At 40.9% G+C, this 14,143-nt stretch overlaps 1 protein-coding gene across 3 annotated transcripts in view; it reads right to left on the bottom strand.

Annotated features, from left to right (window-relative positions):
- Positions 1–445: 445 nt before the first annotated feature.
- The window catches only part of LOC112248955 (cytoskeleton-associated protein 5), an 82,648-nt gene continuing 68,950 nt past the window's right edge, over positions 446–14,143 (bottom strand). For 2 of the 3 annotated variants that reach the window (XM_024418428.2, XM_024418427.2), the window contains exons 38-43: positions 8,859–9,047; positions 7,124–7,231; positions 6,908–6,982; positions 6,489–6,669; positions 6,293–6,399; positions 446–953 (exon numbers count right to left, since the gene is read on the bottom strand). In XM_024418428.2, coding sequence (XP_024274196.1) covers positions 726–953; positions 6,293–6,399; positions 6,489–6,669; positions 6,908–6,982; positions 7,124–7,231; positions 8,859–9,047 — 888 coding nt within the window. In that variant the 3' untranslated portion in view covers positions 446–725. The remainder of the gene's footprint in view (positions 954–6,292; positions 6,400–6,488; positions 6,670–6,907; positions 6,983–7,123; positions 7,232–8,858; positions 9,048–14,143) is intronic. The other variant, XM_024418429.2, reaches the window with a different exon arrangement.

Below are 14,143 nucleotides of genomic sequence, written 5' to 3'. Positions count from 1 at the left end.
AAGTTCAGTTCATTGCGCATTATGTACTCTAATTAAATGAGCCTAAAGACTTGTTCTTTTGACTGAACGAGTCAAAGATCCGAGTCAGTAAAACAAGCCGAACTTCCCATCACTACTGGGCAGGGGAACACCACCAACATGTACTTACTGTATAGCAAAACCCTGACTGATACACAAACCCCACTATTGCGTAAAGGCTGATCATTTGTCCATCGCCCAAGTTGATCCTTTCACAACAAAAATTTATACATTCACATAATTATTCCTTCTCACATAATTATTTTGGAATTGCCCACTGATAGGGATTAAAGAACTATAAGAATGTGGTCAAATACGGCTGAAAATGTAAGATCTCTTGCTACAAGGAGTAAAACATTTAAACGGTCACTCGGTTGGACCTTCACCCCTACCTTTTTCAGCCTTGAACATGAAGAACAATTCAAGATATTTGTCAAACTTTATTTATAAAACAAAAAGACATAATCCATACAAACATTCACCACACACCTCACCTTCATTGGCAATGACGGATTGCATACACCTCTCAAACACTCCATTTGTGCATTTGTCCTTTACGCCACCAGCATCCCTTAAGAGAGCAGACGTCTTTTGACGATTGCACCCTTATTGAACTATTTCGTCATTGTCAAGCCAAACGTGATGTTTGGCATGACAATTTCATAAGGAGTTGGCAAGAGCAGAAACAGACTGGCACTCAGGCTAGTTTATTGTTGGTTGCCCTTGATCTTCTGTAGTCTCTTCATGAGGTCAGCTAGGTTGCCTGTGGAGCCGGAGTCAGCGGGCCGGGTGGGGCTCTGTGGGCGACGCTGGTCTTGTGATTGGCGGTTGTGGAGGATCTGGGACATCTTGCTCTGGAGCACATCCATAGAGGGGGCCACGGGGGGCTTGGAGAGAAGAGTGGCGCACTCGTCCTCACCCTCCCTCTGCTGAGGCTACACGAAAGGGGGAATAGGAGAGAAATCCACTCACTATTTACAATAACAGCAACAATCAAACTACTAGAACAGAAAATGTTTTAGTAACCACATTTCCATCCACAGTTCATGTGAGTGAAGTGATATTGTACATACAATTTTAATAAAATCACAGATGGGGTGGAAACAGGAAGTTTGTATAAAAAATATATTTAAAAAAGACAGTATTTGTTCGTCATGGTGGGGTCTGTGTGTCAGTAAAATGTATTATGCGGGAAATGGCAGTGGAAATGCCTTTATGTGCAAATATTGATAAAATAACCATATCGAGGTACATTTGGAGTCACACGATGATATGGTGTGTGGTCCACCCACTACGACTCAGAAAACCATGCAGTTAAAATTAAGCTAAGGATGAAATAAATTATGATTAAATACATTTCACAGGGTGGTGAAAGTTCAGTGATGAGCTTGATGCTGCTTTCCAATAAATCGAGGGTCTTATTTTGGTGACATGATCGATGCTTGACAAATAAAATTCTCACTCTTATCCATAATCTCATGTTGACTAGCCAATCCGCACAGCCCACCCACACTACCCGTTGGGTAGAACATAGGTGCCAAGACCAGAGTAGGCACGTGCTATTTAACGCAACAGTTTGTAACAATTTTCTCTTTTTTCTTTAAACGTTTATTTTTTAATCGGTAGAGTTGAAAATGTGATGGAAATGCATTGAACTTCAAATTTTTTAGTCTGTACTTGAAAACTTAAGTAAAAAAGTACATTGTGTGCACTAACATCACTGATTTTTATCTGCAACAAACCCATTTGGTGGGAAAATGCTGATATTTTCTTTGAGGATTATAGATTATTCACATGAAAATCTGTCACCAATTGGTCAGATGTTGCTTGCAAATAGGGATGTTAATTGTTGACTGTAAACCATCTGAATACATGTAATCGATCATGTTTGTCACATAGGTGACTTTGAATAATGTAGTCAAATTAAATAAGAGTGTTAATTCGCTATAAAAATCCTAATTATCAAACACCCACCGCATACAGAGCATTAATTAACTGGAACATCACCTGTCGGCAGCGAGAGCTCGCAGCTCCTCAACTGCTTGCTGCGTGGAGCAAAATGCATTCCTTTAAGCCTGGTCCTTGTGCAACATTTCTAAATGCAATCTAGTGTGAAAACAGTTGATGGTTATCATTTAAAAAGTGGGATCCCGTTCCATTGTTACTATATTTATTTCTCAACTTGTAATATCAAGCAAATTGCACTGTTTTATAACCTGAGTAGCTTATCTGGCATGGTTAAAATTAAAATGGAACCACGGGGGGGGCACCCTCTAGTCAGCATATCAGTGCAAAGGCAATACGGTGGGGTATCAGACAGACAACGTGGTCACTGAAAATAACTCAACCCCCCGTTACATTAATTTGTTTTATGCTACAATATTTTTTCCAGTTGGAAAAGCTGATTATGTACAATTTGCCAATAGGCTAAAGTTCTATGGGATAACCTACTACTGTAAGCGAGCAATTTAAAATGTTTTACATTGGCCATTTCATTTGAGTAGTTGAATGTTCAATAATTGCTTCTTGACTGTGATATTGATTTTGTCAAGTTTCAGCTCTATGAAAAATGGCAGTGCCTTGTACGCACGCATTTGTATTTTCTGAGGGTCATGTAATTTTACTATTTGGTTGTTAACCCACTAGAGTTGATTGAATAAAATAAAAAAACATCAAAATCCGTAAGTGTATCTGCGGTGAAAAGTGACGAAGCAAGAGCGGTGTTTGTCAGACCATGAGACATCCCGAAAAATTCTTCTTGCAAAAGTCTTATTGCAAAAACTTCTGTCGCGTCCGAACGGTTTGAGCTAAAACTTATGACCAATTTGGAAAGGGGAGATTCTCACAAACATGGGGTTCTCAGTTTTGATCTAAAACTCCTACAAGTGTCATGGGACTAGTATGAATGTAACCGATAACCGTAAAAAAAAAAAAAAAAGGTTTTAAGTACGACTACCCAAAAAAGGGGGTCAAATGTGTAAAAATATACATTTCCTGAGTTAAAAAAAAAAATATATCCTAGATTTACAAATGTGTTATTCAAATGATTTCTATGGGCTTTAACTTCTTGGATATAGGGGGCGCTCTTTTAATTTATGGATAAAAAAACGTGCCCGTTTTAAGCACAATATTTTGTCACAAAAAGATGCTCGACTATGGATATAATTGACAGCTTTGGAAAGAAAACACTGACGTTTCCAAAACTGCAAAGATATTATCTGTGAGTGCCACAGAACTCATGCTACAGGCGAAACCAAGATGAAACTTCAACCAGGAAATGGGCAGAATTTTTGAGGCTCTGTTTTCCATTGTCTCCTTATATGGCTGTGAATGCGCCGGGAATGAGCCTGCCCTTTCTATCGTGTCTGCAGCATTGTGACGTATTTGTAGGCATATCATTGGAAGATTGGCCATAAGAGACTACATTTACCAGGGGTCCGCCCGGTGTCCTTTGTCTAAATTGGTGCGTAATCTACAAGCTGCACACAGTCATCCAGTGATTGAGAGGAGAGAGGAGGCTTCCACGAATGATATATCATGAAGAGATGTGAAAAAAACCTTGAGGATTGATTCTAAACAACGTTTACCATGTTTCAGTCGATATTATGGAGTTAATTTGGAAAAAAGTTCGGCATTTTGATGACTGAATTTTCTGGGTTTTTTTGGTAGCCAAACGTGACGCACCAAACTGAGCGATTTCTCCTAAACAAATAATCTTTCAGGAAAAACTGAGCATTTGCTATCTAACTGAGAGTCTCCTCATTGAAAACATCCGAAGCTCTTCAAAGGTAAATGATTTATTTGAATGCTTTTCTGGTTTTTGTGAAAATGTTGCCTGCTGATGCTAACGCTAAATGCTCCGCTAGCTGTTACACAAATGCTTGTTTTGCTATGGTTGAGAAGCATATTTTGAAAATCTGAGATGACAGTGTTGTTAACAAAAGGCTAAGCTTGAGAGCTAGCATATTAATTTCATTTCATTTGCGATTTTCAAGAATAGTTAACGTTGTGTTATGCTAATGAGCTGCGGGGATAATTACACTCCTGGATACAGGTTTTTTTCGTAGCTCAACGCGATGAACAAAAGAGCGATTTGTCCTAAACAAATAATATTTTTGGAAAAACTGAACATTTGCTATCTGAGAGTCTCCTCATTGAAAACATCTGAAGTTCTTCAAAGGTAAATTATTTTATTTGAATGCTTTTCTTGTTTTTGTGAAAATGTTGCATGCTGAATGCTACGCTAAATGCTACGCTAGCTATCAATAATCTTACACAAATGCTTGTTTTGCTATGGTTGAAAAGCATATTTTGAAAATCTGAGATGACAGTATTGTTCACAAAAGGCTAAGCTTTCATTTCATTTGCGATTTTCATGAATAGTTAACGTTGCGTTATGGTAATGAGCTTGAGGCTGTATTCACGATCCCGGATCTGGGATGGCTAGAATCAAGAGTAGTAAAGGCTGAAACCAATATTCCATCAAATGTTTTTTTATTTTTTTTATACCTACAGTGCCTTGCGAAAGTATTCGGCCCCCTTGAACTTTGCGACCTTTTGCCACATTTCAGGCTTCAAACATAAAGATATAAAACTGTATTTTTTTGTGAAGAATCAACAACAAGTGGGACACAATCATGAAGTGGAACGACATTTATTGGATATTTTAAACTTTTTAACAAATCAAAAACTGAAAAATTGGGCGTGCAAAATTATTCAGCCCCTTTACTTTCAGTGCAGCAAACTCTCTCCAGAAGTTCAGTGAGGATCTCTGAATGATCCAATGTTGACCTAAATGACTAATGATGATAAATACAATCCACCTGTGTGTAATCAAGTCTCCGTATAAATGCACCTGCACTGTGATAGTCTCAGAGGTCCGTTAAAAGCGCAGAGAGCATCATGAAGAACAAGGAACACACCAGGCAGGTCCGAGATACTGTTGTGAAGAAGTTTAAAGCTGGATTTGGATACAAAAAGATTTCCCAAGCTTTAAACATCCCAAGGAGCACTGTGCAAGCGATAATATTGAAATGGAAGGAGTATCAGACCACTGCAAATCTACCAAGACCTGGCCGTCCCTCTAAACTTTCAGCTCATACAAGGAGAAGACTGATCAGAGATGCAGCCAAGAGGCCCATGATCACTCTGGATGAACTGCAGAGATCTACAGCTGAGGTGGGAGACTCTGTCCATAGGACAACAATCAGTCGTATATTGCACAAATCTGGCCTTTATGGAAGAGTGGCAAGAAGAAAGCCATTTCTTAAAGATATAAAAGTGTCGTTTAAAGTTTGCCACAAGCCGCCTGGGAGACACACCAAACATGTGGAAGAAGGTGCTCTGGTCAGATGAAACCAAAATGGAACTTTTTGGCAACAATGCAAAACGTTATGTTTGGCGTAAAAGCAACACAGCTCATCACCCTGAACACACCATCCCCACTGTCAAACATGGTGGTGGCAGCATCATGGTTTGGGCCTGCTTTTCTTCAGCAGGGACAGGGAAGATGGTTAAAATTGATGGGAAGATGGATGGAGCCAAATACAGGACCATTCTGGAAGAAAACCTGATGGAGTCTGCAAAAGACCTGAGACTGGGACGGAGATTTGTCTTCCAACAAGACAATGATCCAAAACATAAAGCAAAATCTACAATGGAATGGTTCAAAAATAAACATATCCAGGTGTTAGAATGGCCAAGTCAAAGTCCAGACCTGAATCCAATCGAGAATCTGTGGAAAGAACTGAAAACTGCTGTTCACAAATGCTCTCCATCCAACCTCACTGAGCACGAGCTGTTTTGCAAGGAGGAATGGGAAAAAATTTCAGTCTCTCGATGTGCAAAACTGATACATACCCCAAGCGACTTACAGCTGTAATCGCAGCAAAAGGTGGCGCTACAAAGTATTAACTTAAGGGGGCTGAATAATTTTGCACGCTAAATGTCGTTCCACTTCATGATTGTGTCCCACTTGTTGATTCTTCACAAAAAAATACAGTTTTATATCTTTATGTTTGAAGCCTGAAATGTGGCAAAAGGTCGCAAAGTTCAAGGGGGCCGAATAATTTCACAAGGCACTGTAAAGGGGTCTTACAATTCAAAACTCAAATCGCTAAATGATCCATAGTACAGCCATCTTAAAATAATTCCATATGCAGTTTAGAACCCCCCCTCTCCCCATATTACACTAAAGAATTCACAGGTTAATGGGGGTCGGTTAGTCAGCAGCAAAATTTACCGGAATTTGCATCCCTTCTTGCAAATACTGTACCTTGTTGTTGTTCTCCAGGCCATGCAGCTGTCGGAGTATCTTGAGTCGCTCCTGGTAGACTGAGGGTCTGAGCTCGTCTCTGCCAGGAGTAGGCTCCAGACCAACACCTAATGAGGATAAATAATAGGTTAGAACAGGTTGTGTTGAGAAGCATGTGTGTGGACCTGTGGTGAGGGGCTATATCCTCTATGCCTACCCTCTCTGTTGTGTGTACCTGTGGTGGGGTATGGTGTCCTGGCCTTGTCTCCTCTCTCTGTGCAGAGTGTGTTCAGGCTATGCTCTACAAAGGTCTGAAATGTCTGTGGGAGCTTCTTCAGGTGGGAGGCAAGGTCCACCTCAGGGTGTCTCTGCTTAAACTCCCACAGCTTAGACACACCCTATATACACAATTAAAGAGAGTCATGCTGTCAGGGAAACACTATGGCAGAGCATAGAAAAACACAGACCAATCACACTGGGTAGGAAGTCTCGCTCTCTCACACACACACACACACACGGCTGATGCCAAACCAATCATCCCTAACCTAAGGCCTATATTTTGTAGATAACGTTCTTGGCAAGTTTGCCATTGGGTTACATTGTCTGACAGTAATTACATGGGAATCTGAACCTCACCTCTTTGCTGTTCTCCTTGGAAGAGATCTTTTTGAAGATCTCCCCCAACACCTCTGCATCCTTTGATTTGGGAACCTTTTAAGAGACGACAAATAGAAGATATGAGGCTATATACTCAGGAACAAGCAGCATTCAGAGTATCCTTGATGGAAATGTAAAACCATCTGTCATGAGGGAAAGAGAGCCCGTGAACAAACTAGATGTGTAGGAGTGTACCATGTGTGCAGTCTCTGTGTCTGTCTTGGCAGACTTGACAACCCTCTTCAGATGAGCCTCCAATTCAGACTCACTCTTGTCCTCAATCAGTGACAGGTGATCCAGGATCTGTTCATGGAAAAGACAAACATTCAACACAAACAAACATCAAAACTATTGGGATAAATGTTGAAATCAAATTTTTGTAAAGGTATCGCGCATGTAATCATGACATAATTGGGCAATCACGAAGGCCAACAACCTGAGTAAATTGTCTGCATGTGCACCATCACGTTTATGTTTATTTTGTCCATCTACGATAATGACAGATTAAAATACCTGTGAATCAATTATATTAATTTGGGGGCAGGTGGAAACACACATGAAACATTAAAATGGACACTTAGCTAGTTTGTGTCCTGGGAGAAACATTGTGGTGTTATTTTACCTGAAATGCATTTGGTCCTTTGTAGAATTTTGACTCAGTCATACAAAAACAAACAATTAAGCCACATAAGGGGAAACCTAGTTAGTCATCTTTGATTAATCTCCTCGTTCATCTTCCAAGCATCCACGTGAACACCAATGAGTAGATGGGACAGGCGGGACTTGCAGTGCTCCGAGTGTCTCAAATAGCACCAAGATATATTTCTGTTTTGCAACAGGTGGTTGCTGACACGCGCAAGCAATGTACATGCAATGAATAACATGTACACGTTAAATTGTGGTTAGGGTGTAAGGCACAGAAATTTAAATAAGCAAATTATGAGGATCCAATGGTGTTTATAAAAGCAAATTACTGTACATGTCCAAAAGTATGTGCTCGAACATATCATTCTAAAATCATGGGCTTTAATATGGAGTTGGTCCCCCCTTTGCTGCTATAACAGCCTCCACTATTCTGGGAAGTCAAATTCTGACACCGATCTTGACAAACCATTTCTGTATGGACCTTGCTTTGTGCACAGGGGCATTCTCATGCTGAAACAGGAAAGTGCCTTCCCCAAACTGTTGCCACAAAGTTGGACGCACAGACACGTCTAGACTGTCAATGTGCTGTAGCTTTAAGATTTCCCTTCACTGGAACTAAGTGGCCTAGCCCGAACCATGAAAAACAACCGCAGACCATTGTTCCTCCATCAAACTTTATAGTTTGTCAGACTGCCAGATAGATAGTGAAGCACGATTCATCACGCCAGAGAATGTGTTTCCACTGTGCCACAGACCAGTGGTGGTGACCTTCACATCACTCCAGCCGCCGCTTGGCTGTGTGCGGCTACTTGGCCATGGAAACCCATTTCATGAAGCTCCCAATGAACAGTTCTTATGCTGACTTTTTTTCCCCAGAGGGAGTTTGGAACTCTGTAGTGAGTGTTGCAACCGAGGACAGACGATTTTTACCACTACAGCGTCCCTGTTCTGTGAACCACCACTTTGCGGTTGAGCCGTTGTTGCACCTAGACGTTTCCACTTCACAACAGCAGCACTTAGTTGACCAGGGCAGCTCTAGCTGGGCAGAAATTCGATGAACTGATTTGTTTGAAAGGTGGCATTCTATGACGGTGCCACATTGAAAGTCACTGAGCTCTTCAGTAAGGCCATTCTGCTGCCAATGGTTGTCTATGGAGATTGCATGGCTGTGCGCTAGATTTTATACACCTTTAAGCAACAGGTGGCTGAAATAGACGAACCCACATACACTATATAAACAAAAGTATGAAGATGCAAAGGGGAATCTAATAGTGTGTGTGCCAACCGTGGGCCCTGCCAGGCGGCAGAGTGTGTGTAGCAGAGTTTGGAGCGTGCGGTGGGGCATGTCAGTCTTGAGCTTCCGCAGGCGGTCTTTGGGGAAGAGCTTCATGAAGTTGTGCACATCCAGCAGGATCTTGTCCAGAGTAAGACTGCTTATGGTGTCTGGTAGGAACTTGATCATACGCCATAGACACTACACACACAGAGAGAGGGGTTTAGATTACATACACAAAATCATACACAGGTCCTTGATGGCTTGGAGCTCGAACTCAGTGATGTACTTGGTGGTGCAGACACCCAAGCACATCACTGAGACTGAGCTCCCTGCCATCCAGGACCTCTCAGGCAGTGTGAAAGGAAGGCCCAGAAAATTGTTAAAAACTCCAGCCAGCCTGTTCTCCCAAATTCCGCACAGCAAGCAGTACTGGAGAATCAAGTCTAACACCAACAGACCCCTGAACAGCTTCAATACCCAAGTCATAAGACTGCCAAATAGCAACAAAAAAAAACACGTAATTTGCTTACACACAATCTATGCTGCTGTTACTCGAACATACACTGAGTATACAAAACATTAAGAACACCTTCCGAATAATGAATTTAGCTTTGCGCAACACCTCCCTTTTGCCCTCAGAAAAGCCTAAATTTGTCATGGCATGGACTCTGCAAGGGGTCGAAAGCATTCCACAGGGAATGTTGACGACAAAGCTTCCCACAGTTAAGTTGGCTGGACGTCTTTTGGGTGGGTGGACCATTCTTGATACATGGAAATTGTTAAGTGTGATAAAGGCCAGCTGCATTGCAATTCTTGACAGTCAAACCTGAGAGCTGATTGTCCTATATCGTGGAATTGAATGCTTTAGCAGGATTCTCTTCACAATTGGCTGTGACAATTGCAGCTCAAATGGGTGCAACTTTTGCTGACAATTCAATACATTTAGGAAACAAGACACATTTTAGAAGGATGGGATCCACCCAAATCATTTGGGTTCCTGGATCCTTTCACAGCATTAAGGCTGCATTAATCCCTACCATTGTGTCGCTGAGTCATCAATGATTTAGCAAATGTATTATACCAGGGGCATTGGTAGACGATGTGAGTAACCTAATTTATGTCCCTCTAACTTCCCTAAATGCCTCTGCTGATCCTACAGCTATTGTATGGAGCAATCATGCGTCTACAATCATGTGCCCTAGTAGGAAGGGCAAGTCACCTTCCACTAACAGAAATAACATGAGAATATCTACTTCTGCTAAGCTTCCCAATAAAGCAATGAAAACAAGCAAGCATCCAAGAAAAGTTCTCAAAATAGCCCACATGAACACATGTAGCTTAATAAGTTAAGAAACAAGGTTCACAAAATCAATAACTTGCTAGTAATAGATGACTGATATTCTGACCATCACTGAAACTCACTTAGACAATACCTAGCAAAAAAGTTACTAATAAGAATGCACCCATTAAGAAAACGACTAAAAACTTAAATCCTCTGGGATTTAAACATTTTATGGTTGAGAGGGATGAGGCAAAAGGAACGGTAAATAAGTCTGACTGCACATCCCATTAGCAAACATACTGAAAATGGAGAACTCGTGATTAAACTTAATAAAAATAATAAACTACCCGATGAAACAAAGAACTTATATTTTGGGAAAAAAGGCAAACTCAGCTCCATTAAATTAGAAGGCTCCTTCATTACAAAACCGACTGATATTGTAAACTAGTTTTATTTTTTTCCCATTGGCAAGATTAGCAAACTTCCGCATGGCAGCAACAAACGCTGACATTACACATCCAAGTATTTCAGACCAAATTATGAAAAGACAAGAAACGTAATTTTGAATTCCATAAAGTGAGTGTGATAGAGGTGAAGAAATGATTGTCTATCAACAATGACAAGCCACCAGGTTGACAACTTGGATGGAAAATTACTGAGGAAATAATTGCCACTCCTATTTGCCATATCTTCAATTTAAGCCAACTAGAAAGTGCCCCCTCAAGCCTGGAGGGAAGCACAAGTCACTACGCTAACTAATAGTAAATCCCCTTTACTGGCTCAAATAGCCGACCAATCAGATTGTTACTAAACCTTGGTAAAGTTATGGGAAAAATTGTGTTTGACCAGAAACAATGCTATTTTACAGTAAACAAATTGACAGACTTTCATCATGCTTATTGGGATGGACAATCAACAAGGAGAGCACTTACACAAATGACTGATTGGTTGAGAGAAATTAATAAAAAGATTGTGGGGGCTGTTTTGTTAGACTTCAGTGCAGCTTTCGACATTATCCAGAATCGTCTGCTGCTGGAAAAACGTGTGCGTTGGCTTTACGAGCCCAAACCAGCTGTGCGCGTGCGCCATCGTGCATACATTTATTTTGTCCCCCCACACCAAACGCGATCACGACACGCAGGTTAAAATATCAAAACAAACAACCAATTACATTAATTTGGGGACATGTCAAAAAGCATTAAACATTTATGGCAATTTAGGTAGCTAGTTTGCACTTGCTAGCGCTAGCTAATTTGTCCTGGGATATAAACAATGAGTTGTTATTTTACCTGAAATGCACAAGGTCCTCCACTTCACCAATTAATCCACACATAAAAAGGTCAACCAAATAGTTTCTAGTCATCTCTCCTCCTTCCAGGCCTTTTTTCTCCAGACTTTATTTAACTTTATTGATATTGGCAACTTTCATAAATTAGGTGCATTACCGCCACTGACCTCGTTCGTCTTTCAGTCACCAACGTGGGTATAACAAATGAGGAGATGGACCGTGAGTATCGACTTCTTTAAACCAATGAGGAGATGGGAGAGGCTGGACTTGCAGCGCGATCTGAGTCACAAATAGAACGGACTATGTTAGCCCTTGGCAACGCAGACGCTCGTTGGCACGCGCAAGCAGTGTGGGTGCAATAACTGAATACAGATTACTCAATTTATTTTGCAACGCTCGCGCACGCGACACGAGCGGTGTAGCCAGCCTGTTATATTGTCGATTAAACAGAGGGTGTTCTTTAATAAATCCTCTTAAGGAGGCTGCGAATTTTCGCAGCTTTTTGTTAAAAATCGCGCAACATTTCAGCGCCCTGCTACTCATGCCAGGAATATAGTATATGCATATGATTAGTGTGTGTGTGTATAGAAAACTCTGAAGTCTCTAAAACTGGTTAAATCGTGTCTGTGGCTATAACAGAACGTGTTTAGGAGTCAAAACCCTTCGAAAAACTGGTCACAAAAAAAAAAAAAATATCCATCCGCCAGTCATTGTGTTGCCTAAGGCTAAGGAAAATACTTATCAAGCCCCTGTAAACGCCTACAGCTTCCACACGATGTCGCCAATGCTGTCATTTTGGGCCTACTTTATCCTTGGTTTGGAAACGTGACGCGTTTCCTTTCTTTGGGCTCACTCCACAGGATGTTTTGAAAGTGAAAACATGGACGACGATTTCAAGACTTGCTGCTATCGAATACAGATCGCCCCGTGATCAATCTAATAGACTATTAACGTTTATTAATACCTAAAGTTGGTTTAGAAAAGCAATTTGAAGTGATTTGTAAAAGTTTATAGGTAACTTTTGTAATTTTAAAAGTGACGTTGCGTCGTGTAAAGGTGCATTTTTCTGGATCAGACCGGTCGTCAGCAAATCACATTTTGGGTATACAATGACGGATTTAATCGGGAAAAAGACCCAATTGTGATGTTTATGTGACATATAGGAGTGCCAAGAAAGAAGCTCGTCAAAGGTAATGAATGTTTTATATTTTATTTCTGCGTTTTGGGTAGCGCCGGCTACCGCTAAATCTGTTTTGTTGACGGTCTGGTATTGGGGGGGGGGTGCATGCTATCACATATTCGCTTCTCATGCTTTCGCCGAAAAGCATTTTACAAATCTGACTCGGTGGCTAGATTCACAAAGAGTGTAGCTTTAATTCACTACCTTGCATTTGTGTTTTAATGAAAGTTTGAGTTTTATCGAAAACGATCAGTGGCGCTCTAAAATATCCGCTGATTACCCGCTGATTTGATCCCACCGAGGGAACATCCTCCCTAAGCCTCTCCAACAATCCAGGAAGATTGAAAAAAGTAATCTTTATTAACGACATGCCACTGGCTCTGAGTAAAGCCATTGTGACCATGTATGCAGATGACTCAACACTATACGAGTCAGCTACTACAGCAACTGAAATGACTGCAACACTACATAGATCTGGACTTAGTTTCAGAATGTGTGGCAAGGAATAAGTTAGTCCTAAATATTTCCAAAACTAAAAGGCATTGTATTTGGGACAAATCATTCACAAAACCCTACACCTAAACTAAATATTGTAATGAATAATGTGGAAAATGAGCACGTTGAGGTGAATAAACTGCTTGCTTGGAGTAACCCTGGATTGTAAACGGTCATGGTCAAAACATTGATACAACAGTAACTAAGATGGCGAAAAGTCTGTCCATAATAAACTGCTGCTCTACCTTAACAGTACTAACAAGGCAGGTCCTACAGGCCCTAGTTTTGTGGCACCTTGACTACTGTTCAGTCATGTGGTCAGGTGCCACAAAGAGAGGCTTAGGAAAATTGCAATTGGCTTAGAACAGGATAGCAGAGCTGGCCCTCGGATGTACACAGAAAGCTAACAATAATATACATGACAATCTCTCCTGGCTAAAAGTGGAGAGATTGACTTGATCACTAGTTATATTTGTGAGAGGTATTGAAACACTTAAAAAGCACCGAGCTGTGTGTTTAAATGACTGGCACACAGCTCAGACACCCATGCAGAGCCCGCAAGACATGCCACCAGAGCTCTTTTCACAGTCCAAGTCCAGAACAGACTATGGGAGGTACACAGTACGACATAGAGCCATGACTACATGACACTCTATTCCACATCAGATAACAGATGCAAGCAGTAGAAACAGATGTAAAAATAAACCTTATGGAAAAGCGGGGACTGTGAAGCAACAAACATAAGTGCATACGCACTAAAATATATAAACTCAGCAAAAAAATAATAATATCCTCACTGTCAACTGCGTTTATTTTCAGCAAAATTAACATGTAAATATTTGTATGACCATAACAAGATTGAACAAGATCCACAGATATGTGACTAACAGAAATTGAATAATGGGGGGGTCAAAATCAAAAGTAACAGTCAGTATCTGATGTGGCCACCAGCTGTACTAAGTACTGCAGTGCATCTCCTTCATGGACTATTTGCCAGTTCTTGCTGTGAGATGTTACCCCACTCTTCCACCAAGGCACCTGCAAGTTCC

Source organism: Oncorhynchus tshawytscha, linkage group LG04, assembly GCF_018296145.1.
Source record: "Oncorhynchus tshawytscha isolate Ot180627B linkage group LG04, Otsh_v2.0, whole genome shotgun sequence".
NCBI lineage: Eukaryota > Metazoa > Chordata > Actinopteri > Salmoniformes > Salmonidae > Oncorhynchus > Oncorhynchus tshawytscha.
This window is presented reverse-complemented; position numbering and strand designations above follow the sequence as displayed.